The 27,117-nt window shown below is 46.2% G+C and overlaps 6 protein-coding genes across 6 annotated transcripts; 1 reads left to right on the top strand and 5 right to left on the bottom strand.

The window, feature by feature from the left end:
- Positions 1-8,646: 8,646 nt before the first annotated feature.
- PMZ80_009275 (uncharacterized protein) lies at positions 8,647-10,141 on the bottom strand (the record flags this gene model as incomplete). The annotated part of the gene is made up of 3 exons (XM_064877670.1): positions 8,647-8,700; positions 9,355-9,837; positions 9,887-10,141. The coding sequence occupies 3 exons, from the start codon at positions 10,139-10,141 to the stop codon at positions 8,647-8,649; spliced, it is 792 nt and encodes a 263-aa protein (XP_064726395.1).
- Positions 10,142-11,430: 1,289 nt separating this feature from the next.
- Positions 11,431-13,634, bottom strand: PMZ80_009274 (uncharacterized protein; the record flags this gene model as incomplete). Its single annotated transcript, XM_064877669.1, has 2 exons — positions 11,431-13,466; positions 13,511-13,634. 2 exons carry the CDS (start codon positions 13,632-13,634, stop codon positions 11,431-11,433), a joined length of 2,160 nt encoding a protein of 719 aa, XP_064726394.1.
- Positions 13,635-13,924: 290 nt separating this feature from the next.
- PMZ80_009273 (uncharacterized protein) lies at positions 13,925-17,392 on the top strand (the record flags this gene model as incomplete). The annotated part of the gene is made up of 2 exons (XM_064877668.1): positions 13,925-14,069; positions 14,121-17,392. 2 exons carry the CDS (start codon positions 13,925-13,927, stop codon positions 17,390-17,392), a joined length of 3,417 nt encoding a protein of 1,138 aa, XP_064726393.1.
- Positions 17,393-17,517: 125 nt separating this feature from the next.
- PMZ80_009272 (uncharacterized protein) lies at positions 17,518-19,418 on the bottom strand (the record flags this gene model as incomplete). Its single annotated transcript, XM_064877667.1, has 5 exons — positions 17,518-17,598; positions 17,649-18,157; positions 18,208-18,222; positions 18,623-19,296; positions 19,411-19,418. 5 exons carry the CDS (start codon positions 19,416-19,418, stop codon positions 17,518-17,520), a joined length of 1,287 nt encoding a protein of 428 aa, XP_064726392.1.
- Positions 19,419-19,989: 571 nt separating this feature from the next.
- PMZ80_009271 (uncharacterized protein) lies at positions 19,990-21,165 on the bottom strand (the record flags this gene model as incomplete). The annotated part of the gene is made up of 2 exons (XM_064877666.1): positions 19,990-20,635; positions 20,765-21,165. The coding sequence occupies 2 exons, from the start codon at positions 21,163-21,165 to the stop codon at positions 19,990-19,992; spliced, it is 1,047 nt and encodes a 348-aa protein (XP_064726391.1).
- Positions 21,166-22,308: 1,143 nt separating this feature from the next.
- NIK1 (histidine kinase osmosensor) lies at positions 22,309-26,484 on the bottom strand (the record flags this gene model as incomplete). Its single annotated transcript, XM_064877665.1, has 3 exons — positions 22,309-22,341; positions 22,450-25,541; positions 25,590-26,484. 3 exons carry the CDS (start codon positions 26,482-26,484, stop codon positions 22,309-22,311), a joined length of 4,020 nt encoding a protein of 1,339 aa, XP_064726390.1.
- Positions 26,485-27,117: the final 633 nt, after the last annotated feature.

The raw sequence follows: 27,117 nt of genomic DNA, 5'->3' as shown, positions 1-27,117 counted from the left end.
ATAACGAGAATAGTAGCGTCTAGTCTTAGAGCGTACTAGGTTGCTGCGCGAGTTAGGGGCGGCTTAAGACGCCTAGGCGAAGGCCGAAGAGGCCCGCTAGGCCGCCGAGCGTGCCCGTTAAGAATCCGAACGGTTTCGGAGAGAGGCCGTTACCCTTAAGTCCGAATTACACAAAGAGCTACGCAAAGTTAAGGTTAAAGCTAAGGAGACTATTACTATTAAGGAGACGTAGATACTGGCGCTAGAGCGTTACAAGGCAGAATCCGCTGCAGTAACCGCCCCCGAGGCCCTAGCGCTATCGCCCTTAACGTAGAGTACTTATAATAGCCTAACGAACGATTTCTAGGGTCCGTTTACTAGTACTCCCTAGATATTATTATAGCTATAACCCTATAGTTACTTACCTACCTGGTCTAGTTCCTACGAATAGGTAGTTACCGTTACCGTATACCCAGTATTTATCTATTATTATTTTATATAGTATAATCCTTAGCTTTAGCTAGTCTTTTCTTATTATAGTCGACCCAGTGCTTTACTAGTCGTTTTTTAGGTTTAGTAGCGTTAATCTACTTAAGATAGTATATTTAAAGTTCTATAATTATATTTAGGTCTAAGTGTTCTTCTAGTTCCTATATATTATCCGAGTCGTTATAATCTATCTATTTAATTAGATATAACTTTTTTCCCTTTTCCTACCTTATACCTAAGAACGGCTTCGATATCGTATACCTATATTTCTATTTCTTTATCTAGTAGTAGCGATTCTTAAGTTTTAACGTTATTAGATACCTTCTCTAAGAGTGCTATATAGAACACCGAGTGTATTCTTATATCTTTAGGTAGTACTAGTTTATACGTTACTAGTCCTAATTTCTTTTTAATTCTAAATAATCTAAGTTTCTTAAAGTCTAATTTATCGTTTAGTCTTCTAGTCTTAATATTACGTCGTAAGAGATAGGCTATACTCCCCTCTTTAAAGTCTAGTCCCTTAGATCTTCCTTTATTTACGAATTTAGCTATTCTTTCAGCTAGAAACGCTAGTTCTACTGATAATTCCTCATAAAGTTCCTTAAGTTTAGTAACTTTCACGGTAGCCTATTAAGTAGTAGGGCGAAGGTTTAACGATTCTTATTAAATGTTTAGATAGAACCCGTAGTTAGTATAGAATAGTAATATTCTAGTAGTAACTTTAGAGTTATTATAAGCGAGCTATACTAAAGGTAACAGTTCTACCTAATCGTCCTACTCGTAGTTAATATACGCTCTAAGATATTATTCTAAGATTTAGTTAGTTCGTTCTATTTATCCGTTCGTCTAGGGGTAAAATACAGTTAATATTTTATTCTTACTTCCTAGTTAGTCTATTAACGATTACTAAAACCTTAATTTAAAGAGCTTATCTCAATCGGTTATTAGTTTTAACAGTATCCTATAAGACGCGAATACGTATCTTATAAATATATACGCTAGTTCTTCTACCTTTATAGTTTCTTTAGTAAGTATAAAGTAGGCGTATTTAGTAAGTCGATCTATAATTATATAGATTATACTATATTCCTATTTAGTTACTAGGTCCTTAGATATTAGTAATAGTCTAATAAAGTCTATCGTAACTTCTTCCTATACACCTAAAAGTGGTTCTAGAGCCTAGAGTTTTCCGTACGACTTATATCTAAATACCTTCGTTCTTGCGTATACGTCACATTAACTAATATATTCTTTAACGTCTTTATTTAGTTCTAGCTAGGTCCAATTTCGAGTAATTAACTTAGTTATTTTATTAACTCCGAAATATCCTACGATTCAATTATTATAATATACTTTAATAATCTTTTTCTTCTATTCTATTAGAATATTATTAACCTTTTCTATTCGGTTAACCTATAGCTAGGTGTATACTAGTGTATTACCTTCTTACTTAAAGAGCTAGAATTTAGTTATCTTTTCCTTACCTTTAGCGTAGTCCGGTCTTCGGCTAAGAGCGTTTACTCTAGCGTTCTCTATTTCTTTAACGTAGTGGATCTTAAATTTATATAGTATTATTATTTCGGCCTATCTAATTTATTGTTTACCTAGTTTCTTAAATAAAGTCTAATAGGTTAAATTTAAGTAGTCTAAATACACGTTAATAAGGTATTTAAATCCTTTTAAGTATACTCCTTATTCACGTATTACTTTAATAATCGTAAGTAACTCTATATCGTAAATCTCGTAATTAGTCTTAGTAGGTAATATCTTCCTAGAATAGTATACGACTAGTTATATCTTCCCCTTATTATCTAGCTAGCTAATAACTATAGCGATAGCGAATCCTAAGGCGTTAGTCTTAATAACTATCCTCTTTTCTAGATTAAAGTAGACTAGTATAGGTGCTTTAGTAAATAGCTTTTTTAGTCGTTTAAAAGTAGCTCGTACTTTAGTTCCTATAGTAAATTATAGTCCCTTCTTTATTAATACTAATAGTGGTAAAGCGATTCGTAAGAATCCTTTAATAAATCGTCGGTAGTAGTTAGCTAGTCTAAGGAAACTCTGTACTTCCTTAATATTCTTTAGTTCTAGCTAATCTAGTATAGATTATACTTTCGCTAGGTTTAGTCTAATACTATATTCGCTAACGATAGATCCTAGGAATAGAACTTTATATTTAAAGAACTTATACTTTTTAAGTTTAAGCTTTAATTCTCTTTCTTAAAGTCGTTCTATAACCTATTAAATATACTTAATATATTCTTCCCTCGTCTTAAAGAACACTAGTATATCGTCTAAGTAAGCTATTATAAAGATATTAAGTCCTTTATATAGGGCTTTATTAATAAGTACTTAATATAACATAGGTACGTTAGTAAGGCCGAAAGGTATTACTTAGTATTTATAGAGTTTATAGCAAGTACTAAAAGCGGTCTTTTATTCTTTACCTTCCTTTATACGAATCAGATTATATACTCCGCGAAGGTCTAAGGCCGTAAACTATTTAGCTCCTTAGAGTTAGTCCTATAACTTAGATATTAACGATAAGGAGTAACTATTCTTAATAGTAATCTCGTTAAGTTTTTAATAATCGACGTATAGTTAAAGAGATCTATTCTTCTTTAGTACGAAGAGAATCGGGTACCTAGCCGGTAATTTTAAGGGTTAAATAAATCCTTTCTTTATATTCTTATTAATGTACTTTTATAGTTTTATTTTTTATACTTATAATAGAGGATAGATAGGTTCTTTAGTCGGACTCTTTTCTTTAACTAATAGTATTTTATAGTCCTACGGTTAGTATTTTAGTAAAGCGATTCGTATTTTATTATCTTTAAATAAATCCTTATAGTCTCGGTACTTATAAGGTATCTCTAGTTCGTTTAGCGCTTATTCTATCTCCTATTTCTAATCGTTTATCTTAATTATCCGATTTACTTATTTCTCGGTCGTTATATCGCGGTAAAGCGGCCTTACCTAAACCACTATTACACATTATTTAAATTCGAACTATAATCGATCCATTAATTACCTTCTTAAAGGGTTAATTAGGAATCCTATTTAGTCTAGCTAATCTAGTCCTAATATACATTCCGTATTAAGGTTCTTAATAATATCTAGGTCTATAAGATAATACCTATCTTAATATTGTACTTAAGTTATTTAAATCTCCTTAGATACCTTACTATAGCTCTAATTTATTTCTTTTAATAAGTATAGCTTATACTTCTCTTTTCTCGTGCTCTATAAGTATTAAGTAACGAAGCTCTAGAATACTAAGCTTATATTAGCTCTCGTATCTACTATTACCCTAACGGTCTTTTTATTTATACGTATAGTAACCTTTATTAGCTTAAGGTTCTTTTCCTTAGCTATTAGGTTATAGACTCTCTACGGCCTCGTCGCTAGTCGTTTTAGCTTACAACGGCCTTATCGTTTTTTATTATATTATCTAGTTCGAAGTCCGATATCGCTTCGTTAATTACGTCTAACCCTTTAGCGTATCGTTCTACCTTAGGCGTATTCTAGTGTAGTAGACGTTTAAAATATAATAGTAGTAGGGTCTATTTGTTTCGTATTATATATCCTTAGTGTATATATAGATTAGAGCTTACCTTATAATCCTTAGAGTAATAGATTCTCTATATACTCTCGGTATATTCCTCTTTCTCTAGGCTATTAGGGTTAAAATATTTATATCGGTACTAAGCTTCTTACTTATAGTCTAGATTCTTATACTAATTCTAGAACTATTAATTAGTTCGAATTACTATTCTATTATTACGTTATCTTATAATCGTAGTAGTCGCGTTCTTCTCTTCCTCGAAAGCCTTTACTTTTAAAGAGGAATATTCTAACTCGGGATATTCCGATATTATAGCTGGTCTCGGTCTTTTTCCTATATATAGTAGTATCCGTAGTTCTATAAGTGAATATTAAGCCACTATTTTCCTATTATCGAGTCCCTACTATACTACGGTTCCTCCTCGGATATCTAACTTAATACAGTCGTAGGTTTACCCGTAAGGTGCGTTTAATACGTAAACTCTTATTTATAGTTTCTTATAACGATATTCCCCTAGTACTCTTTTCTTAAACGTCGTATAATTTATATATACCTATTAGTTAGTTTATACGATAATTTAGTTATTATTCTATAAAGTTATAGATATTTATAGAGCGTCTCGTTTCTTTAACTAATTAGCTTATTATTTAACCTCCTTAGCTAGCTTCTTTATATATTCCGTATATTCGTTAATTATTTTACTTACTTCGTCCTTACTAAACGAGTATTTCTCTAGCTCTTAGTGTCTCTCTCTTTCCTCGATTTCGTAGTTAATACTGGGTCCGTATTTACGTTTAAGTAGTCTTTTATATTTCTTTAGGATTTCGGCCGTAATATCCTTTACTACCTATATTAGTTCTCGTTATTATAGTTTAGTAAAGTTATAAACGATCTATTCGATTTCGGTATCGTATCGTTTTACTTTAAACTCACTTTTAATCTATTTCTAGTATCGTATTTCTATAATTATATATTCTTTATCTATATCGTACCGTACGACCTCCGGGTTCGTGCTTTTAGGAGTAACTACTTAATGAACGTTCGCTTGTCGTTAAGTTTATCTCGTATCTCTTAGTCCTTCGTATTTAAGGTATAGTAGTATCGGTATAGGCTATCGTAGCCCTTCCGGGTCGTGAACTAAGCTAATAAGGGTTATACCGTAGGTAGCGACTTCGTCTACCGTATACACTTATTTCCAGTACTATATTCTATAAATAGTTCCCTCTTAGTTACACTAAATAATCTCTAGGTCCCTATCTATAAGAGCCGGTGTCTAGTGTATATTTACTTAGCGTATAGCTACCTTTAACTTTCTAGGTTTCTTAGGGTACTATCCTAACCCGTCTTTCTCGGATCGGTATATATAATAATTATTATTATAGTACGCTATCTATAATATATATCTATATTTCGGGTATCGGGTATCGCTTATATTGAGTTCCTCGTTTTACTCGTTAAGTAAGGTGTCTCTCTTAGTAGTAAAGTCTTCGCTCTTACTAGGTTGCTTCTCGGCTATATTTACTTATTTTCTCGTACCTCGATACTCTCTTATATAGTGTTCTTTCTTACTATACTAAAAGCATTCGCTATTCTTAGAACGTTAGAGTTAGTCCTTAGTTATAGCTAACTTACGGTTCTTACCTTAGTTAGGCCGTTCTTCAATCTTAGCTCCTCGTCCTAAGCGATTATTACGCTTTTACTAATTAAATATTCGTTTAATAGCTGTATTAGCTTCCTAATTTATAGCGTTAGAGTCTCGTTTAACTACTTGTTTTCCTTATCGGTTCTTATTATTAAACTTTCTAGTAGTGTATTCGCGCGCCTAGGATTTTTCTATTCTTCGTTACTATATCCGCTTATTAAGGTTCTTAGTGTACTTAATAAGCTCCTATAAGCCTTCCGGATCTCCTTTCTCTCTCTCGATAATTACGTCTTTAATAAAGTCTTTAAGTCCGAAATAGTAGTCGAACTAAAGGGTCTCGTTATTTCGATCCAGCTTATTACTAAGTCGCTAGAACTTAGCGGTATAGTCGGTAACAGAGCCGGTCTACCTAAGAGAACGTAATTCCTTCAGTGTCTTTCGGGTCTCGTCTTTATACCCGTAAAGCTTTCAAAGTTCCGTTACGAATTTATTAATTCCTCCTTTAAATATTTTATTAGTTCGTTCCTTCCGACCTTTCTTAGTGTTATTTTTAAAGTAATCCTCTAAGTAGGCTTTAAACTATTCGGTAGGTTTATCCCGTAGAAGGATACTAACCTATACGACCTAGTCTTCGGGCTTTATAAAGTTCCTATACTTAATATATACCTATAGCTATAGTAAAAAGGTCTTAAACTTAAATCGATTACCCTTAAATAGCTTAGGTTCCTTAATCTTAAGTTAAGTATTATTATTAGTAGTACCTATAAGAGTAAGGTTAGTAGTAAAGGAGTTACTTAGCTTATCGCTTAACCCTAGAGTAGATATCCTACTGCTAATACTAAGTAACTAAAAACTTTTCGTAAGTCTAATCGGTGATATAGGTCGAGTCGGTAGTATAGTCTTATTTATACCTATACTTATATACGATCTAGCTTAGTAAGTATAGTAGTTAAAATATTATAAGGCTATTATTCTTTACGTAACTAGTAAGGGTACGAGTAGAACCTCTATATTCTACTTAAGTAAGCTAGGCTAGATATATTATAGATGAGTTAGGGTAAGGTCCGTTATGTATAGGTAGGGGGTCTAATATAACTTAGGTTAACTACGGAACTATAGAACTCTATAAAGGAGAGTTGTAGCTATATACTTATAGCCTATAGTCCCGAATAGGAATAGTCCTACTTATGCTGCTTAGTATGATCAGTAGTCCGAGAGGTGCTTAGTACTGATCACCCTGATCACGCTGATCACACTCCGGACCCACTAATCACATTCCCTAGTCACGTGACCCCTGTCTTATCTTTTTTATCTGTACGTGCTAGGCTTCCTCGCATGACCTTCCTATATTATAACCAGCGGCCACCTCGTGGTCGTGGACCATAACAATAAGCTTATACCGGGCCTTAGTCTATATCGGATTATTATAAAGCTGTCTAATCTGCTGGCTCATCGTCGTAGTAGTGTTATAATGTTGTAAGACTAAATCGTGTGACTACTTTCTGCAAGATATATAGCTGTAGTGATTTAACGCTCTGCCCTTTAAGAATATATAGGCCGTTTTCGGCAGAGGAAAGGGTTGAGAGAAGCCTATATACCTGCGGTATGCTGGAGCATAAGAGAACGAAAGTGAAGTCGTTGTAACGTGCCTGCGGTGATCCTGACGCGATGAATAATAGGGTTAACCGCGCGCCTTCTGGCACACGATATATGCACTTGTAGTCGGTGACCATTATGTATTCGCCCTCGAAACTAGTGCACTGCGGCCGGGTATAAAGTCTAAAGCCTCGAGTCCGGAGCCTGAAACCGATGAAATCTGCTGGTATCGCTATATCGATAAAGCTGCTTTAAGACGATGGTGCTGTTCGTAGATAGCGTTTAAGCTCCTTATTAAACGTTAGAGGCTGGGTATAAAAGTAGAATGGTGTATATAGCGCTTTCGATATAAACACTGGGTTGCTGGTTAACTAATAACAAGTGCTTAACCTACGTACTAGACGTATAGTATATAGTGGGCGGGCGTAGAAGTATATTCTTACTGACAGTCTATGACGCACTACTATATTTTCGTGTACGCTTGAGCCCTCTAATACCCGACTTCAGTTAAGAGCTCGTAATATGTATAGAATCCATCGTCGAAGTAGTATTTTGTCATTAGTGCTTATTAGCCTTTTCTGTCTTAAGATAGCCGCCCGAGGGACATCTTGACCGGCCGTACGAGAAGTCTTATCTTCCTAGGATAATAGGATATGGTCGGGATATGACTTGAAGAATACAACATCGATGTGCGTGCGATGCGGCAGATGCGATGAATGGATTTAGTGATTCGGTCGGTGTTGCTTGATAACAGCGAAGAGTCGCGTCACAAAGCTCGGCTCCAGAGTTTTTAGTGATAGTCTCCTACTTGTTAGATGCTCTTACGTGCGGTCAAAACAAAGACACGTCTATATCCTTAAGAAGATCTACCAGATAGTAAGGCATTACTAGCATAAATGTCGACCCACACTTAGAAAGTTTACTATCGTAAAGAGAAGAAGCTTGTGCGATACCATACATGGCACCTTGCATTATATAAGTGAGCTCTTTCCAAGAATTGATTGAGAAGGTTGAAAGAGAGAAGACTTCAGGTGCGGCGAGCTAATACATCCGTAACGCTAAGCACGCCGAGCCCAAAAGGTATCTGGTGATCGCGATGGCGTCGCAACCGCAACAACTCTCGCACCCCATAGTTCTCGTAACTTTAGGCGCATGCCTTAGGGAACAATCGTACAGGAAGATATGTCACTAGGGCATCGAGAGACGGATACGACATATACGATGATGAGCAAACTTAGCGTCAAAATCGACTTATTCTGGTCAGACCGTTCCAGGTTTCCCAGAGTAATCTGGCCTCTATGGCGCAGTGGTAACGCGTCGCACTTGTAACCACTAGTAGCTTCAAGCTACTTCAAGCCAACATATGCGAAGATCTTCAGTTCAATTCTGAATGGGTAAGTCCACCTAGATCTTCATAGACGAAACACGTCTAACAAATATCAGAGGCATTGATTTCACATCAAGTTCTTTTTTGCTTTTTTGCATGACCTCGTGCTGTGAGACTTCATACATCCGTGGTTTCGACTATACATAAGCGATCTCATAGGACGCGAGCGTGAGCTTACTGTTCTTCTTCTCAGACGTCAAGGAAGACCGTATACTGAGACACGCGCTTCGCGCTCTCACACATCGGCTGTTGGCGCTGCTTCATTGGTCCCGCACCAGTCCCTCCTCAGCGGTAGTCAAAACACAATTAATGCACTCTCAACCAACCATTCAACCGCCTTGCAGTTCTGACTACCGCGACGGCATCTCGGCATACAACTCAGAAGTTGGGGTTCTACAGTCCAACCATTCATAACAAAACAGCTCTCATGCAACGATCGACAAGAAATGTATTTTGCAGCCCCAGCCAATGCAGCATATGCAGGCCAGATCGCGCCATGTATGTAGCTAGATAGGTATCAAGAATAGTATAATGCACCCCAGCAACTCCAATGAGACTCGTTACACCCAGTCAGTGTGTACACCTCCCACACTCCTCCCACACTCCATTCCCCCATCCCACATCTCCTCCCTCACGACGAATAAAACCAATACGCCGCCGCATACTGCACACTAAACACCGCCGGACTACTCTCACACGTCCCCGGCGGCTTCCCCCCGCCGTCTGCAACCGATACACCCCCTTGACATCCCCCGTCGTGCCAAACGTAGAATCCAATCTCAACCACGTAACCGCACCGTCACCCTGTCCGTTGTCGCCCTTGGGCGCATCAGCCGGCGCGGTGCTGTTGCTGTTTGCTTTGAAGGCCGCGATGCCGAAGCCCGCATCGCTAGATGCACTATCGACAGCCGCTGAGCCCGCGGCGAGTGGCTGAACCTGCGTCAGGTCGAAGGTTGGTGTGCCGTTGGACGTGAAGTAGTGGTGGCCCACGAGCTCGAGGTTGGAGGGCTCGAGATTTGCGACGGGATCAGCGGGGAGGGCATATTGGAGTGCGAGGGCGGGGAGCATGGAGAGGATGTCGGGGTAGTTTGCTGCTATGCAGGAGACGTTGTAGAGGGATGCGATGGCGCCGATTGGTTTTGGGACGACGTCTACGGAGGCGGAGGAGCAGGTGTAGTTCTAGGTATGTTAGTTGAGTTTCTGGGAGGTATGGTAATGCGGTGCTTACTTGGACGCCACGGCCGACTACGACTTCGGTCAGTTTCCAGGCTGGATCTGGGACTGGTAGTGGTGTTGGTGCGATGGGTTGGACTGCTTTTGATAGATCACATGTTGGTGGGTTGCCAATTGGGCCATCTTGTCTGGCTATTTGGATGTGTCTGTCTATTGCAGCATAGAACTCGCCGAGGGCTGGTGACCATGAGACCAGTGGTGCCGCTAGGGCAGATGTGAAGACTGTGCCAAGAGCTAGTATCGACTTCATCGTGACCGTTGATGTTTGTATTGTGCTTGATGTGTCTCAGGTGTTGGGCTGAATGTCTGGTGCACAGTCTGGCCGGAGACTGGTTGCAGTAAACAATGCAAGACGGTGGATTGGCTATTAATGTATAATATGTATGTTGAATGCAAAAGACTGAGTAGCAAAAGCAAGACCCAATATCAGAACAAGGAAATTCGTTAGTTCGAGATGGCTGGAAACGGTGGTGGTTTTGAGATGCGAAGATGGGGAGAATGAAAGACTTCCCAACCTTTGCAGCATAGTCATATATCAATCCCGACCGACAAGCCCACGCTACCCTGCAGTCTCGATGCAAGTATAGAAAGGGTACGATATGTACGCGCCGCTGCTTGTCTGGTAGTCAGTCCTGTTCAAGAAAGTGGATGTCAAAGGCAAAGTGTGGAGGAGTAGCCGTTTGGTAGCCCAGTCGAGAGCCAAGGTGTTTCTATTCCAGGTAGGACAAATGTGGTTGGTGCCATTAGTGGAGATTGCGGATGGCTTTCTGTCAGGATCTGATCTGCCGCTGCCGCCCAGACTTGACCAGAAATGGTTTAAGGCAGTCAAGTCAGATGCTATTTCCCTGCCTCTTTCCACGGCAATCCTTGATGGTTCGTGCATTTGAACAGCTTCAAATAGCCGCTTGGCCAATCACTATTCTTGACGATGCAGACGCCGCATTTCGGACATCTCGCACTGGCTGTCATCTTCGAGTAGCTTAGCAGGTAGACGCTGACCAAACGCTGATTCGTTTCAGAATTAGCAAAATAATCTTGATCGAGCTTAGCAGCCGTCCAATGTGGCTTGCGATGCTTCAGGCGGATGCTGAAAGCCGGTTGCAAGAACTCTGAGCCGATGCAGCCGTGATTTGTGATAGGTTCGACAAAACGAGTGGTATTGCGCAATGACTTGCATCGTCGTCAATCGGAGAATAAACGTGGTCGTTGATCGCTGCTGGCCGTCGAATACGCAGAGTCGTTTATGCTCTTTTCAGCTGACAATGACGAAGAAGGTTACGGACCTCCAACATACTCTACCAAATTCCCTTGCACGCCGGACGTGTGTTTCGAGAAGTCTGACCATGGAAAAGTCTTGTCTCGATCAGGCGAGAAGTGCTTGACCGATCCCGATGTCAGCAGGGCTCTGACGCCGCTTGTCGGGATTGCTGCGGCACAATAATCGTCGTCAAACAGAGACTAGCCGAGGCCTGAAACGTAGTTGCGAACTAAAGTCGCTGACGAAGGAATGAACCATTTTGTATAGAATTTCGGCGTCCATCACCCAAAATCCTCCTGACGCCAATCTGCCGCGTGCGGCGATGGATCCTTCATTCCAACAGCACCAGCCGAACCACCAGTCGATGTCACGGGCACCATATGACTTGATGCGGCACCGGCTGCAGACATCCAGTACAGCATCAAAAACACCAGGAGATGCAAAGCCATGCAGTAGCCGGCGAACAGGTTGCGGCTCGTCCTGGTAGCAAGGACTATCCTGGTCAAGGAGAACACCATACGTTCGGGCATGTTCATGCGCTTATAGGCTCTGGCTGCTTCTCGGCCTCGGAATGCGGCAAACGGAGATATGTTAGCCTCGTACTGAGCCTTCCATCGGTCGCCTCGCTCATCCGCCACGTTGACAGACGTATGTGACGGGTCCTGGCCGTACGCGGAGGATGACGCTCCGCCCCTGCTGTAAGCCGAAACGTATCGGGTTTTCTCATACAGGGTGAGATTGTCTTTCTGCAGCGAAGCGACCTCCTGGCGTAGTGAAGTGACCGTAGCGTAGGTTTTCTGCAGCTCCTCCTCTAGTTGCTGTGTTTTCTGCTTGAAACGGTCGCGTTGTGCTTGAACCATGGGCAGTATGCCTGACCCACCTCCGAGAGCTTCTCCTGCGCCAAGCGAGCCTCGGCTGTGACCATCGAAACCAGATATGATTGAGGATGTCGGTGATGATCTGCCTCGCCGAGTGGATTGGGGATACCTCGAAACGTACGTACCAGCGACTGACCTACCGGAAGAGGGAAGGCCGCTTGCTGCTTCTTCTTGTAAGTCAGACAAGTCATTTTCTAGCCTCGCGGAGAGCTTCTGCGACTCTTCCAGATCGTTCCTGCTTTGTGACAAGTCAAGCTTGAGCTGGTCCACCTGCTCTGTTAACTCCTTGTGCGAGACACGCAGTAAAGTCAGATCTTCGCTCAGCTTCTTGTTTCGTGCAAGCAGTAGTTGTTCAAGTGAGTTCTTTTTGCCGTCAGCAGAGCTATTTTGTGTCGTCGCATCCTCATCCCCGTCATCTTCGGCAGACAATTCGATCGACTTGAGCATATTGAGCTCTCGTTTTACTTCATCATAATCTGAGCACTTTTGCAATCTGGCGCGCAGGTCTTGGGCTTCATCCATGGCAGACTTTCTCTGGCGCTCTAGCTGCTTCACATGCTCGTCAGTCTTGCGCTTCTCTCCTTCACGATCAAATCTCATGGATTCGAACCGTCGCAGCAGGCTTGAATTCTCCGATTGAAGCCTGAGCACTTGGGGGTCTTCTTCTGCTGATCTAGAGGATTGTGAGGCAACCTGTGCCAGCTCGATGCGCAGCTGCTCGTTTCTCGCCTCCATTTCAGCCAGTCGGGTACTGGTTTTCTCGAGGTCCGAAACAACCAGCTGCAATTCAGCAGAAGCAGCCTTCTGCGCAGCATTGTCCTGTTCATCCTTGCCCAGTCGTTGGGAGACTTCATAGTTTGCCCTCAACTCTTTAAACAAGCGATCCTGGTTTTCGATCTTCTCCTCGAGCATCTTCTCTTTCGTAGCCCAATTGCTTTCTTTTTCCTCCATGACCTTACGCCATGATGCTTCTACGTCTTCGGTCTTGCGGCCAGAGCCTTCCTCTGCCTCTTGACGAGCCTGGCGCTCTGTTTGCAGCTTCGACTCGGTAGATTCGAGTTCTTGCGACAATTTGTTGACTCGCTTCTGAAGTTCAGTATTTTCTTGAGTGATCCTGGGCAAGGTATCTTCAGAGGTGACGAGAGCTTCGACGGAGGCTTCGAGTAGAGGGAAAGGATCTGGAGCTTCGGAAATAGTAGTGTAGAGCTGGAGGAAAGCGGAGGAGGACTCCTTGCCGTGAGTGGTCAGGAGGTCAACGAAGCCCTGGTATGCCTTCAACAAGCCTTTGTACTCAGCAAGCTTGCCGGCGTCGTCCAATTTGCGGAAGTCTTTGGTCTTCTGAGCAACATCCTTGCGCTCAAGCACGGCATCCTTCTGATGGTTGACGATATCTGTGGCAGTGGTGTCTAGCTGGGGAATCAATGATGCAAAGCCAATGCCTAATCATGTTAGAGACACCAGAGAGTAACTATGTTTGACTCACTCCTCCATGCAGCTATGGCCTTCTGAAAGCGATTATCTGTTTCTCCATTCGTAGAATTGCTACTGGCTTTGGTACCGTCGACTTGATCAGCCGCGCTGGCTTCTGCTACGGCAATCGCATCCATCGTTGCGCGACACCGGCCAACGTCATGTCAAGCTGAAATTTGTGGAAAGACACGGTGAACTGATCGTGGTGTATCAATGTGAACAATACCAACCGCAAGAGACTACATGCTTAGGTACTTCGTTGAGGCAGGAACATACGCGGAAGCCAGCGCTTTCCACGCGTCAATCTGTCGCGGAAGGCGCCTACGTAACCCACCCCGACTCGCCGATGCACCTCGTTCCCACATGTTGTTGAACGACCACTTCGACCGCTATCTCACTTAGCTGTCCAGTCGGCGGACCTAGCATCATGAGTGATGAGCGAGCAAGAAAGAAGCGGCGGCTGTATGCACCAGAAGCTGGGCCTTATGTGCTCCGGAAAGTGCTGGAGGACATCCCACTGACCAGCGAAGAGAGCTCGGAATCAGTATCGATAACATGTGTCGAGTTCTGGAGTAGGTGAGAAGGACTCTTGCTTTCCACATAACTCGTGCTAAGTATCACAGATGACAATCTATACATTGGTACCTCCGCCTCCGAGATTCTGCACCTGGTCTGTCTACCGCCCGAGAACGAGTTCGACCCTCCCCAGTACATCCTTGCGACCAGACTACAACCCAGCGGCCACGATGCAACTTCGAACGTCCCGTCGCCAGGTGTTCAACAGATACTGGTCCTGCCTGGCCCCTCCAAGGCCGCAGTACTGTGCAATGGTACGGCGTCTTTCTACTCTCTGCCTGAGCTGAGTCCAGCCTTTCCGAACAGAGAGCCTACCGGGGTACGCTGGATTGGAGGCTACGATGAGAATGTGGGTAGAGACGTTGCAGATGGCACCACTATAATGATAGCCACTTCCAGAAACATCAACCAGGTTCGTGTGGGAGACAAGCTGAGACCAATCAAGCCGGCCATCCCAGTTCCTGAATGTCTTGAAGCACGTCGCCGTGACACTATAGCATGTGTTGCTGATAGCAAGAGCTATGCCTTGTTGGAGATCGAGCATCAACAGAAGATACCACTATTTCAAATATCCACAGCTCCGGAACCAACAGATCCTCCGAACAATCTTCTCTCGCCCCCAGCAACTAGCCATGGTAGAAGCAAGAGTCTTGGTGACGTTTCTCCGTCGCATTCGCCTACAGATAGATCTCAACCTCCTGCTCAGAGAGATGCGCAAGATGGCCGAGCAGGAAGCCGTCCACGCTCATCCACCATCGAAACAGGCCCGCCTGTAGCTCCGCACGGGTCAGCGCCTGCGAAACTCCTTAAGCCACATGTGCTGTCACCATCACCTAACGAGTTCATGCTCGTCACTGGAACTGCTCCCACCGAGCCAGGGGTCGGCATGTTCGTGAATCTAGACGGTGATGTTTCCCGAGGAACAATCGAATTCAATCAATATCCCGATGCAGTCCTGGCCTATTCCTTCGCTGGTTCAGGCACCTCCGAAGAGAGCGACAGCCAATCCATCATTGCACTGTTCAGGAAGTCGCAAGGCGATCAATCAGTTCTTAGTCTTGAGATACAGCGCATAGCAGAAGATGGAACGTCACCGCCAGGCAAGGCGTGGATCGTGTTTCCAACAGGCGCGGAATCGGAGGGAAATGAGCACGCTGGACTTCATCAGTGCCTGAGCGAGCAACGACATGTCTTCTCAGAGGTTGCAGGCCTCCTTCAGGCGATTAAATACAACCCCCGCAGGAAGATTACTGCTGAACAAGACGAAGCGCTGGAGACAAAACCTCCTATCGAGCATCTTGAGCAGGAAGGCTCTCAGTCAGCTGGCACAGAAAGCCCGACACCAGAGTACGATCAAAGGCGGACAGCGGAAGAGCTAGCATTTGTCCAAAGGCTCGGACACACTTCAACGAGTGCCTTGACGTGGATTGACGGCAACTTGTGGCAGATACTTGAGAACCCTCTCTTGCTACAGCTTGAAAGCCAGATCTCAAAAGCCATTGCTGTCACGGACCAGGGTCTTGACTTCACTCAGTTGAATGTCTCTCAAATACTGTCGTTTCTGGGAGGCATCAGAGAGCGCGAGCCACAGGATGAAACCGAGTTTCTCAGCATCAAGTACGCCCGTCAGAAAGCAAGCACGGTACTGCTTCTTCACCTGCTAGCAGGCCTCAAGACGAACGCGAACCTCAAAGCTGCTTGCAAGATTGCCGAAAGTGCTCTTCATGAAGGGGAGTTAGATCCTCGCATCCCACTTTCGCTACTTCGACCGTTGTCCAGTGAAGTCATACAAGGTTCGACTGGGATTTGGCTACACCAAGGCATTATTGACGATCTTGCCGAATTTCAGTCGCCCGTCAGCGCTTTCAGTGATGCGCCGATTGAGTTCTGGTTGATGGTCAGACACTTCCTCAGCACATGGCAAGAAAAGCGCGGTTTTGGCAGTATCAGCGACGAGAAAGCTGTCTTTGATTCTGTTGATGCTGCTCTGTTACACCTTCTCCTTCAGCTCGACTCAGTGCTCGCAAAAGGTGATGGAGCGCAGGCACTTACTCGTGCGAAGCTTAACAATGTGGTAGATCATTGGAAAGGTGATTTCGACCGAGCCGTAACTTTGCTGGAGCATTACAAGCGACTTTACATACTCAGTCGCTTGTATCAAAGCAAAAAGTCCGCTAAAGACGTCCTTCGCACCTGGAGACGTATATGCGAAGGAGAAGAAAATGCGGATCGAGACGTCAGTACTAATACTGTGCTGGGGCACATGAGAAGGTACCTTAGCCTCATCCGAGATTCAGCACTGGTTCAAGAATACGCTATCTGGATGGCTCAGCGGTCACCCGACCTTGCTGTGCAAGTACTCTCTGATGATGACAGTCGCGTCAAGTTCGCCCCAGCCGAGGTGGTGACATTGCTCAAAGCCAACGCACCAGGAGCCGTGCAGCTATTCCTCGAGCACTTGGTCTTTGCTAAGAACCTTGACCAGTACGCCGACGATTTGGTTGGCTACTATCTTGACTCGGTGCTGAACGTCCTTGAGGAGTCGGACCAAGCTCGACAATCTCTGGAAGATAGCTACACGACTTACAGAGCCCTTACTTCGCCGAAGCCAACATATCTGAACTTCATCCGCGAAAACGCACCCGACGAGCCATGGTGGCAATCACGACTGCGACTTCTGCAACTACTTGGCACTGGAGGCTATGCTACTTCATCCGGGTCGAGCAAGACTTTGACGTACTCGATAGAGATGGTGTTGGATCGGCTGAAGCCATTCAGTACGTATCTTGTGTCCGAGTCCATCATCCTAGATGCACGACAGGGACGGCATGACGAAGCTCTCAAGTTGCTCGTGCATGGCCTGGGTGACTACGACACCGCCGTGCGGTATTGCTACTTTGGCGGGCCGACATCGCCGACTGGCACTATCGATGCCAGCATGCTTCCGGCTCGCGAGCAACAGCAGAAACAATTCCATTTCCTTTTCACAGAATTCATGCAAATCGAGGATGTTGAAGAGCGAATCGACAGAACGAGTCATCTGCTGGGCACTTTTGCGACGTGGTTTGATCCTCTGACCATCCTTGATACTGTACCAGAATCGTGGTCGGTCTCCTTACTTGCCGAGTTCTTGCTTCGAACCTTCAGAGCAGCGACGACAGAAAGGAATCAGGCTGTCATCATCAAGGCGCTGAGTGCTGCTCAGAATCTGCAGAAGCAAGCTGAGTTCATCGAGACATGCGAGAAGATTGGTGCGAAGCTTGAGGTGGACAGCAACTTGACGCAGACACAACCAGAGAATGACATTACTATTAGCTGATGCTCTTGAAAGAGCTCCTCCGACAGATACGGCCAACCCAACGACACTACCGACGGCGGCTTTGCAACCTCTGAATGGTGGTCACGACTGCTCTCCCTCTTTCTTGACCCTGGTTAGCATCCTACTCATCGTGCCTCGAAAGGTGGGATCTTCAACGTGATCACCAGCCTCGAGTACTTAAGAGCTGTCTCAGCCTGGTTTCCATACTGCAATGGAATTAGCACAATGTCCAGAGTTGTATCTCATCCATGCTCACCGCTCCATGAAGCAACGCTGGCTGTGAATGGCTTGGCTCGTTCAACCACTTCACACACGCCACGTTGAAGTCTCCTGTCCACTCTTCAGCGATCTCGCGGTAGCTCAAGCTATCATACATTCCAGCATCAGAGAATTGGAGAGGTACCAAGTCATCTGCCATCACTACCAAATCACCTTGCCGTCTATTTTCAGCCTTTCTCTCCCAGACGGTGCCCCAACTTGGATGTTCAATACGTTCGAACACGTCCTCGAAACCTTCTGGCGGGTGGTTCTCTTTGGTGTAATGGTCGCTATGTTTTGTGTTGATATCCAAAATGCTTGCGACCGGATCCTCGTACTCATCATATTCGAGGTCAAGCATCTGTCCTAAGGTGACCTTGAAGGTACTGGCAAAGAAGCATTCGTACACCAATTTGTCGACACCTTTCAGTGTAGCTGGCAGCGTCTTAATTGCCGATTCTTCTGTGTGAGGGTATGCGTGGGCGCAATGGTAGCCCAGTGTCAAACCTGTCAAGGTGTTCTTAGCCTCCTGACTACAATGGATTGCGGATACATACCCTTCTTGCAGAAAGCTGGGTGCTCCAACAGTGATTTCAATTTCTGGTACAAATCAACCGACCCAGCGTCTATCCAAGCAGAATTCGCCCAGCACGTTGCATACAGGTTGTATGTCAGCGTCACACGATGACCGCTAGTGACCTCCAGCACTTCGTGCTCGCAATCACTATAGAACGCCGCCCACTGGATTGCGTTCCGACCTTTTTTGTCTCCCGACCAGTCGAATACTTGTTCCCGACCTTGATGACGAAGCACGAGCTGGCCTCCCTCATGCGTGCTAGGAAGACATACGACGAGCGAACCAACCTGGTGCTTCGAGCGAGGTGTGTCGACATGAGGTTTGAATCGACCAGATGGGCTAGAGTAGACCTAGACAAGTTATCAGCGACAGAGTTCACGAAAGCTTGCAACCACTTGCATTCAGCTTGTACAATTCAGCTCTCAGCCCATGCGTCTGATTGGTCTGCTGAGCCAGATTCGGGGTCAAAGCCTGGGCTGCCGTGTCGATGATACCTAACGCATACGGATTGAAATTGCTGCAGAAGGCAGTCACATCCAGCTTTCCAGCCTTTCGGTACGATTCATCCATAACATCTTGGCCTCCTCTGCCAAACGTAGCTGGCTGACAATCTTTCAGAAGCTGTTCAAAGTTCGGTCTATCGGCATCAGTGCATGGCAGCGTGACCTTGCAGCCGTTATGGTCGTCGGTGTCCCAACGGATTGTGACGGGATCGCAGCACATTATGTGGACGTCCGCAGGAATGTCGACTTCTTGTTTCTTCACCGTGTCAACGGTCGAGGCACTCTTCAAGGTCTGCGGCTTCTGACTCTGCGCCATGATCGTGTCATCCCCAGACGAGTGTCCATCCGAACGAGCTTCATCAGTTTCGCAAATGAGTCGACTGTCAAGGCTGGTGATCGGAATGACGCCGCCAACAGCGAATACCGATCGTTTATTCTTCGACTCTACCAGGTTAGCGAGCTCGACGAAGATTTTGTTCTCTGCTGCTTCTGCTAGCGTGGACGAGGGCACATTGGCGAGGACATGGGCTTGGCCGAGGCCCTTGCAGTGATCTTCTAGTCTCTCTCTGTATGTGAACGCCATGCCACAGTCTGGATAGTTACACTTGTGAGACGACGGGGAATGAACCGGTTCTGCATGCTCGGTCAGCTGGGTCATGCTGCACGGTCAGAGCACTAACCGTGGCATTCTAGATCATATGGTGTCGCAAAGTTTTGACCACAAGTTGCGCAGGTGTATGCGGTGGATTGGCTGCTTGTCGCCATACTGTGATTGTTGTTGTCTTGCGTGGTTGGAAGAGTATTTTGTTATTCAGGTCGCAGCACCAATGTCGTGGCAAGCTATTTATCTGCGAAGATGTTGAACCAAACGCGCCAAGCACTGTCGAATATGTTTTGTCGACACGGTCTGAGCGCCAGGCAACGGAGCTGTCAAAAGTGGATTGGTGGTCCAAGCGGAAGGCACGACTAGGCTGCGAATGTAAGGGATGAGACAGTGGTTTGTGACTGGCTCGGCGCTGCTGTCAACATCGAGGTCATTTCACGTTACCAGACGGACATGGAAGTGCAGACAAGTGAGTGTTGAGATATTATTGGGTGTACAGCGCCAGATCTGTTAGCAGCATAGGTGGGAAAGATAGTTTCCCTTGTTCGTGAATTGTTCCGAGCCAAGGTACACATCGCGCAATGCATCTCACCTCAAGCTGTACTCTGCCGCAAAGGCTTGGCACCAAAGACAGTCAATGCTATCCATTACTATTCTACCGTCCTAACAGCCACCCAGTACCTCTCACCGTGTCTTCCACAAAATCATGACTCTCCCTCAACTCCGGCCAATTCGTCCAAAACATATGTCCAAACCCAGAATACAAATCAACCTTACTCCTAACACCATACTCCACCCTCAATATCCGATCGTAGACCAACGCATGATCCCTCAACGGATCCAGCCCCGCAACTTGCATATACGCCCTTGCCAACGGGTACTTCGACCGCGCCGCATCAGGCGGGTATGACGGAAACCCAAGCGGCGTGAACAGATTCGAGCTCGGATCAACCCCCAACTGCCTCTCCAGATCCTTCAACCTCTCCGCGCCCACGTCCTTCAATATCGGATCTTGGAGGTTCTCATATGGACTTAGCAGTTCATCTCTATATTTCTCCGGCACAAGCTCAAGTGGGAAAATGAGCGGGACGGACAGGTACTGTCCCGTGATCGGTGGTTCGATTTCACCTAATCGTGATAGTTGTGCGAGGACAGCCGCGATGTTCCCGCCTGCTGAGTTACCGCCTACTATGAAGCCTTTTGAGGGGTCGGCGTTGTAGGAGCGCGCATTGACGGCGAAGTAGCGGGTTACATCGATTGAATCGTGGATCCAGGTCGGGAAGAAGGCTTCTGGTGCGAGTCTGTAGGTGCGTATTAGCATACGGTCTTCCGGCGGAACACCATGCTTGTAAACATTTCCAGTCTCAGTCCCTATCACGCAAACTATCTGTGACGAGATTCGAGTTTGATTATAATAAGAAGATACGTACCTATACTCCACATTCACACAAACAGCCCCAAACTCCCTACAGAATAACCTACAATTCATCTCCTCATCCGTCAGATCACCAGCCGTGAACCCGCCCTCATGGAACATCAAGATCAGTGGTCCCGCGTCCACGTCGCCGCCTTCCTCCCTCGATGTATACACCCTAACGCGCACCTCATGCCCATCCCGTACCCCGACTTTGACATCCCGCTCCTCGACCTCCGGAATCGGCTTCCCACCCAATGGCATGTACTGCCGTAGTCGTGCGAGGTGATCTGCACGCTGTTGCCGGCGCACCAGTGGATCCGGATCTGTAGTCTCGAAGGTGCGCTTTTGTACGGCCTCTGTTAGGATGGGGGAGATGATGTTTGAGGCGCGGAGTTCGGAGGTGGTGCGGGACATGGTGCGGGGGGATGAAGAGGAGGAGCAGGTTAGTAGATAAATCAGTAAGTGGATTGCCCAAGCAAATCTGATGTGATATGAGGAAATAGCTTAGATCGTGTCAAGGCATATGCAGAATAAAAGCTAGGAAATGTCAATACTGATTCGAGGTCGAGAGATCTAGGCCATCATGATGCGGAGATTCGGAGACAAAGGCATCTGCGAGATTGACGCGCGATGACAGCGACCTGAGGACCTTTTTCATGTCTGACAGCTGCGCATTAGATAGATCAGACACATGGTGCCCGCCTCGACCAGGAAATCTGGTGTTGTAGGGCATGGCTGAATAGGCTCGAGGAAAGCGCGTCTGTTGCTGCGCCCAAACAGGCTTAGCTTCATTAGTGGCTTCTGGCTGAGGCACACGTCGAATGCTCTGGGATTGCTTGACTCGGAAACATGAAAAGTGTACGCTGAGATAGTCTACAAACATGATGATATAGGCATGAGGTGCGGAGTTCAACTGTCGTGGGGAGAGCTGCACACAAGGTTCAATTTGTAAGACGTTGTCTGCTATAGACAGCGCACGTACTCCGTATGTCGAGTTACGAAGGGTCTTGGAAGAAGCGTAATGCCATGAAACATTTCATAAGCTAACTAGCACATGCTGCTGTACAATGAGCAGCTCTAGGGATGACAAGCTGGCAACAAACTTGCTACAGAACTAGGAAAGAATAACGAATCCTCGCCGCGACCCAACCGCGCAGCACATATTCGCCAGTGAGCGAGTGACTAGCTCGTAGACTTCGTGAGAGATCCACCTCTTCATATCGTCTTCCGCTGCTCCAAACGATTTACCACAGAAGAAAAGCTCGTAAGGTGGAATGTTTCTCTGCTGGTGCGTGCACGCGCACAACAACCTCAACTCATTGCGAAGCAAGAGGCGGGATGACCGAATATCCTCTTCCGCAATGGCTCTCACGTCGTTCATCCTCATCAATGCTCGCGCATGAACAACAACGATGACGACACACTCCATGAACTCCGTCCCTTCCAACGCCATGCGAAGGTAAAATTCGACAGTAGGCTGATATGACATTACTCCGAAGTAATTTGAATTAGGTTTGAGCATCTCTTGCAAGGCGAATACAAGTCCGAAGAACAACCTTAATCCTCGGGTTTAGCTGCAGATTTCTTGAGCTGTGGACAATGATGGTCCAACAACCAATGTTTCAACGACTGTGATAGCGCATCAAGGTCTAATCATCAAGTCAGCGACCGTTCTAGGAATCCGCGTTCGAGGCGTACCGGTTGCTCCAGAGGATTTGGTTCGGTGGCCGTCGTCACTGATGGCGATTCCACGCTACCATGGTTGACGGGCCCTGATGTTGTGATCGATCGTTCGTTCAGACCTGGTCGTGGACTTAATGGAGTGGCTGAGGGTGCCAAAGTCTGCTGTGACGGCTCTACTTTGAGAAGACCTGCATCTTGCGATCCCGACAACGATTTCGAAGCTTTGTGGCTTATGCCAGGTTTCTCATGTGTCTTGAAGACACCATCTGAAGCAACGCGCAATATTGTTTGCATCAACAGATTCTGCTTGAGTGGCTTCGACAGATACTCGTCCATTTGTGCTTGTATGCACTTTTCTCGGTCACCCAGCATAGCGTGTGCAGTGAGAGCGATAATTGGCGTGCGCGGCACTCCTGTCTCTTTCTCATATTGACGAATCTCTCGTGTCGCTTCGAAGCCACCCATGACTGGCATTTGCACATCCATCAGTACGACATCATACTTGTTGCTCTTCACGGCCTTGAAAGCCTCGAGTCCGTTGCCGACCACAGTCACTTGGTGATTGTATTTCTCCAAGATCTTGATCGCAACTTTCTGGTTGACCTCGTTGTCTTCAGCAAGGAGGACCGTAAAGGACTTCTTGTAGTCTTTCAAGGCTGGAGTCGATCTTCCTTCAAGCGCAGGGATCATGGCATTGCCCAGATCAATAAGCCGACAAGGTGTCGTCATGTACGACTGTATCCCTAGCTCGAGGATTGTCTTCATGCTCATTGACACTGTGGGATTGAGATATACCAGAGGTATATACTTGTACTTGTCCTGTTCCCGCAGTTTTCTGGCCATCTCGAGGTTATCGACAACGATCACATCGTAGCCACCATCGCCGCTCTTGCCCTTCCTAATGGTCTTGGCGGGTTCTGGGATGTCATTTTCGTCCTCAACAGAGGTGATGGATAGCCCTAGTTCTTCCGTCATCTTCGGCAACAGTTCACCAAAGTCGGTAACACCCTTGTCGATGAACAGCACCTTATGTTTGCGGAAGGGCCACAGTTGTGAACTGAGCACGCTGATATCTTCTGTAGCATATTTGACGATGCACGAGAAGTGGAACTCGCTACCATGACCGTAATCCGAGGTGACCCAGACTTGACCACCCATAAGGTTAACCAACCGTTTCGAAATAGATAAACCAAGACCGGTACCTCCAAATTTCCTGGTCGTCGAGCCATCAGCTTGCTGGAATGTGTCGAAGATGAGATCGAGCTTGTCCGACTGAATTCCTATGCCAGTATCCGACACGATGAACTCGAATGGAAACTCGTCTTTTGCGCAGTTGCCCACCAGATCCTTGGACTTCTTGATAATCACTCGCACTTGACCTTGGTCTGTGAACTTGATGGCGTTTCCGACTAGGTTGAGGATGATCTGCCGCAATCTGAACGGATCGCCAACCACATAGTCTGGCACAGTGTTGTCGACTTCGAAGCCCAACAGCAGACTCTTCTCGTGTGCCTTCACCGCCAAAGACTTGAGAGCATTGAAGATTGTGCCTCTGACAGTATATGGAATGGCTTCAATGGCCATGCGGTTTGCCTCGATCTTTGAAATATCCAGGATGTCATCGATGATTGTCAGCAAGCTGTTTGCCAAGTTGTGGACTGTGTTGAGCATTTCTCTCGGATGAGGCTTGAGGTCATCAGCATCCAAGGTCAACTGGGTTAGGCCGATAATGCCGTTCATGGGCGTCCGAATTTCGTGAGACATGTTTGCGAGGAATTCTGATTTCGTCCTGTTCGCCAGCTCGGCTGCTTCCCTGGCTGCTGTGTTCCGCTGAATACTGTCTCGCAGGTTGGAAATCATCTGGTTGATCTTGCGCTTCAGCTCATCCATTTCACCGGATGCATTGACACTGATCAGTTTAGAGAAGTCTCCTTCGGTGGCTGCATCAGTGATTTCTCCAAACGCGCGAACCTGGGCGGTGAGGTTTTCTGCCATGGTGTTGACGTCTTCGGTGATCTCTTTCCACCTTCCACTGACATCCTGGACATTGGCTTGCCCGCCCATGATACCGTTGACACCGACATCGCGAGCTACACGACGTAGTTCAAATGCGAAGGTTGCCAAACGGTCAACCATGTCATTGATAGTGTTCTTCAGGGTCAAGATTTCTCCTTGAGCTGATACAGTGATCTTGCGATCTAGGTTTCCGGCCGCAATGGCTTGTGTGACAGTCGAAATATTCCTGACTTGACTCGTCAAGTTGTTCGCCATCACGTTCACGTTGTCCGTGAGTTCACGCCATTTGCCCTCAACATTGTCCACATTGGCTTGCCCACCCAATGTACCATCGGTGCCGACTTCTCGAGCAACTTTGCTGACCTCGAATGCAAAGGTGTTCAGTCTGTCGACCATGGAATTGATAGTCTGTTTCAGATCAAGGATCTCACCTTGGACATCTGCGGTGACCTTCTTCGAGAGATCTCCGTTCGCGACAGCGGTCGTTACATTGGCAATTTCTCGCACTTGTGTCGTTAAGTTGTTTGCCATGCCATTCACATTCTCGGTAAGGTCCTTCCAAGTGCCTTCGACATCGTGTACAGTAGCTTGACCGCCTAAAAGCCCATCTGTTCCGACCTCTTTGGCGATCTTTGTGACTTCTTGTGCAAACTGACGGAGCTGGTCCACCATGTTGTTTATGGTGCTCTTCAACTTGAGAATCTCGCCTTTGCAGTTAGCTGTGACCTTTTTAGTCAAATCACCCTTAGCAACAGCGGTTGTGACAGCTGCTATATCTCGCACTTGTGTTGTGAGATTGTCCGCCATGGCATTGACGCTGTTGGTTAATTCACTCCAGGTACCTTGTACACCTTCTATTTTCGCCTGCCCCCCAAGAACTCCCTCTGTGCCCACGTCTCTAGCCACGCGAGTGACTTCCGCAGCAAACGTGTTCAATTGGTCCACCATGGTATTTATCGTAAGCTGGAGTTCATAGATTTCACCACTGGCACGGCCTGTGACTTTCTTGCTCAGGTCGCCACTTGCGACGGCTTTCGTGACTTGAGCGATCTCTCGGACTTGGTCGGTCAGATTGTTGGCCATAACATTGACTGTATCTGTTTAGTAAATGGGTATCTCGCTACCTTGTTGACGCTTACCGTTCTCTGTCAGCTCTTTCCAGATGCCACGAACACCTTCGATCTTTGCCTGGCCACCAAGCACGCCGTCTGTACCTACCTCACGCGCAACACGAGTGACTTCGCTACCGAACGTCTCCAGCTGGTCCATCATCTTGTTTATTGTGTGCTTGAAGTTGACGATTTCGTGATCCAGCTCAGTAGCCTGGATCTGCACTCTCGAGGATAGATCGCCATTGGCAACTCTTGTAATAATCTCGCCTATCTCCCGCAGAGCTTTTTGAAAGGCTTCATTGGCTTGCTGGTTTTTCCTGAGCTCTCTCCCTAGGAGAATAACGTCTTCCCTTTCCACCTTTCTGAAAGCCTCAGCCGCTTGTTGCTCGGACTCACGCAGGCCATTGCTGATATCATCGATAAGGGTTTTCTGCGATTTGATCTCGCTGGCTTGATTGTTGATATGTTCTCGCAATAAAGAAATGTCTTCTTCACTGACACTGCGATCGGTATCTGCGCCTAGCTGGGCATTCCTTGCCGCCAACAGACTGTGTATGCGTCTTGCTCCAGTTGAAACGGAATACTGCCTTTCGGGTCTGCTATTGACTGAATCGTTTGAGGCAACGGATGAGTTACTCCGTTGATCGGTCGATTTAGCTAGTGGGGAGGCAGGTGTATATAGTTCGCCCGGGGTGTCTGGCAAAGCCTTCGAGACTACCTCAGCCCTCTGTTCAAGGTACCGTGTTCTCGAGGCCAACGCCAACAGTTCTGCTTCCAGATTATCCTTCGCAGGCGAGGAAGGGCCGGGTAATGAGAAGGCATTGCCGTTCTGCTCGAGATGTGAAGGGAAAGGGTTGCCACGTCCAAGGCTCGATATTAATTTGGCAGCGGCCGCCAGGGTCGCAGAGTCTGATTGAGGCATCGCATCGGGCTCTGTCGGTATTGGTATCACTTTTGCAGCTTCATGAGCACAAGACTTGTCGGGAATCAGTCGCGTCTGACCAGCAGTCCACAGGCCGAATCGTCGCCAGAAGCACCAAGGGCAGAATTGAGGCAGTGCCACTTTTACAACTCGTCGCCCGCTCGCGGTACTATCGATAAGACAATGAGGTTCGCAGTCGGTATATTAAGGAATGAATAGACTGAAGGTGGGAGTCGAAGTAAGTGGCTGTCACTTGGGATACACAAATCTCGGTAGCGAGCCAAAGACCTAAGAGGTGTGGTGGAGATGAGGACGCTAGGCCTGGCCGTATGCGGGAGAGGAAGGTGAGAATAGGCTAGTATGTAGGTCACTGCGGTGTACTGCCGCCAAAGCAGGGTGCGTCGGGACTTAGGTAACGGTGACAAGAAGAACAAATTATCGATAAGGCAACAAAGATGCAGACAGTACGACATGCGACTGAATTATTGTCCAAGGGAGCATCTAGTCACGAACAACACCTGCGATATGCTGCGATACCCAGAGTTTGGCGAGGATCACTGCTGGCTGTGAATAGGGAGGGAGAGTTTAGTGCTAGTGGTGGTTAGTCCTAACAGGTGCTAGGCCGTGGGAGCA

Source organism: Knufia obscura (assembly GCF_036327395.1).
Source record: "Knufia obscura strain CCFEE 5817 isolate CBS 148926 chromosome Unknown scaffold_13, whole genome shotgun sequence".
NCBI classification, from domain to species: domain Eukaryota; kingdom Fungi; phylum Ascomycota; class Eurotiomycetes; order Chaetothyriales; family Trichomeriaceae; genus Knufia; species Knufia obscura.
This window is presented reverse-complemented; position numbering and strand designations above follow the sequence as displayed.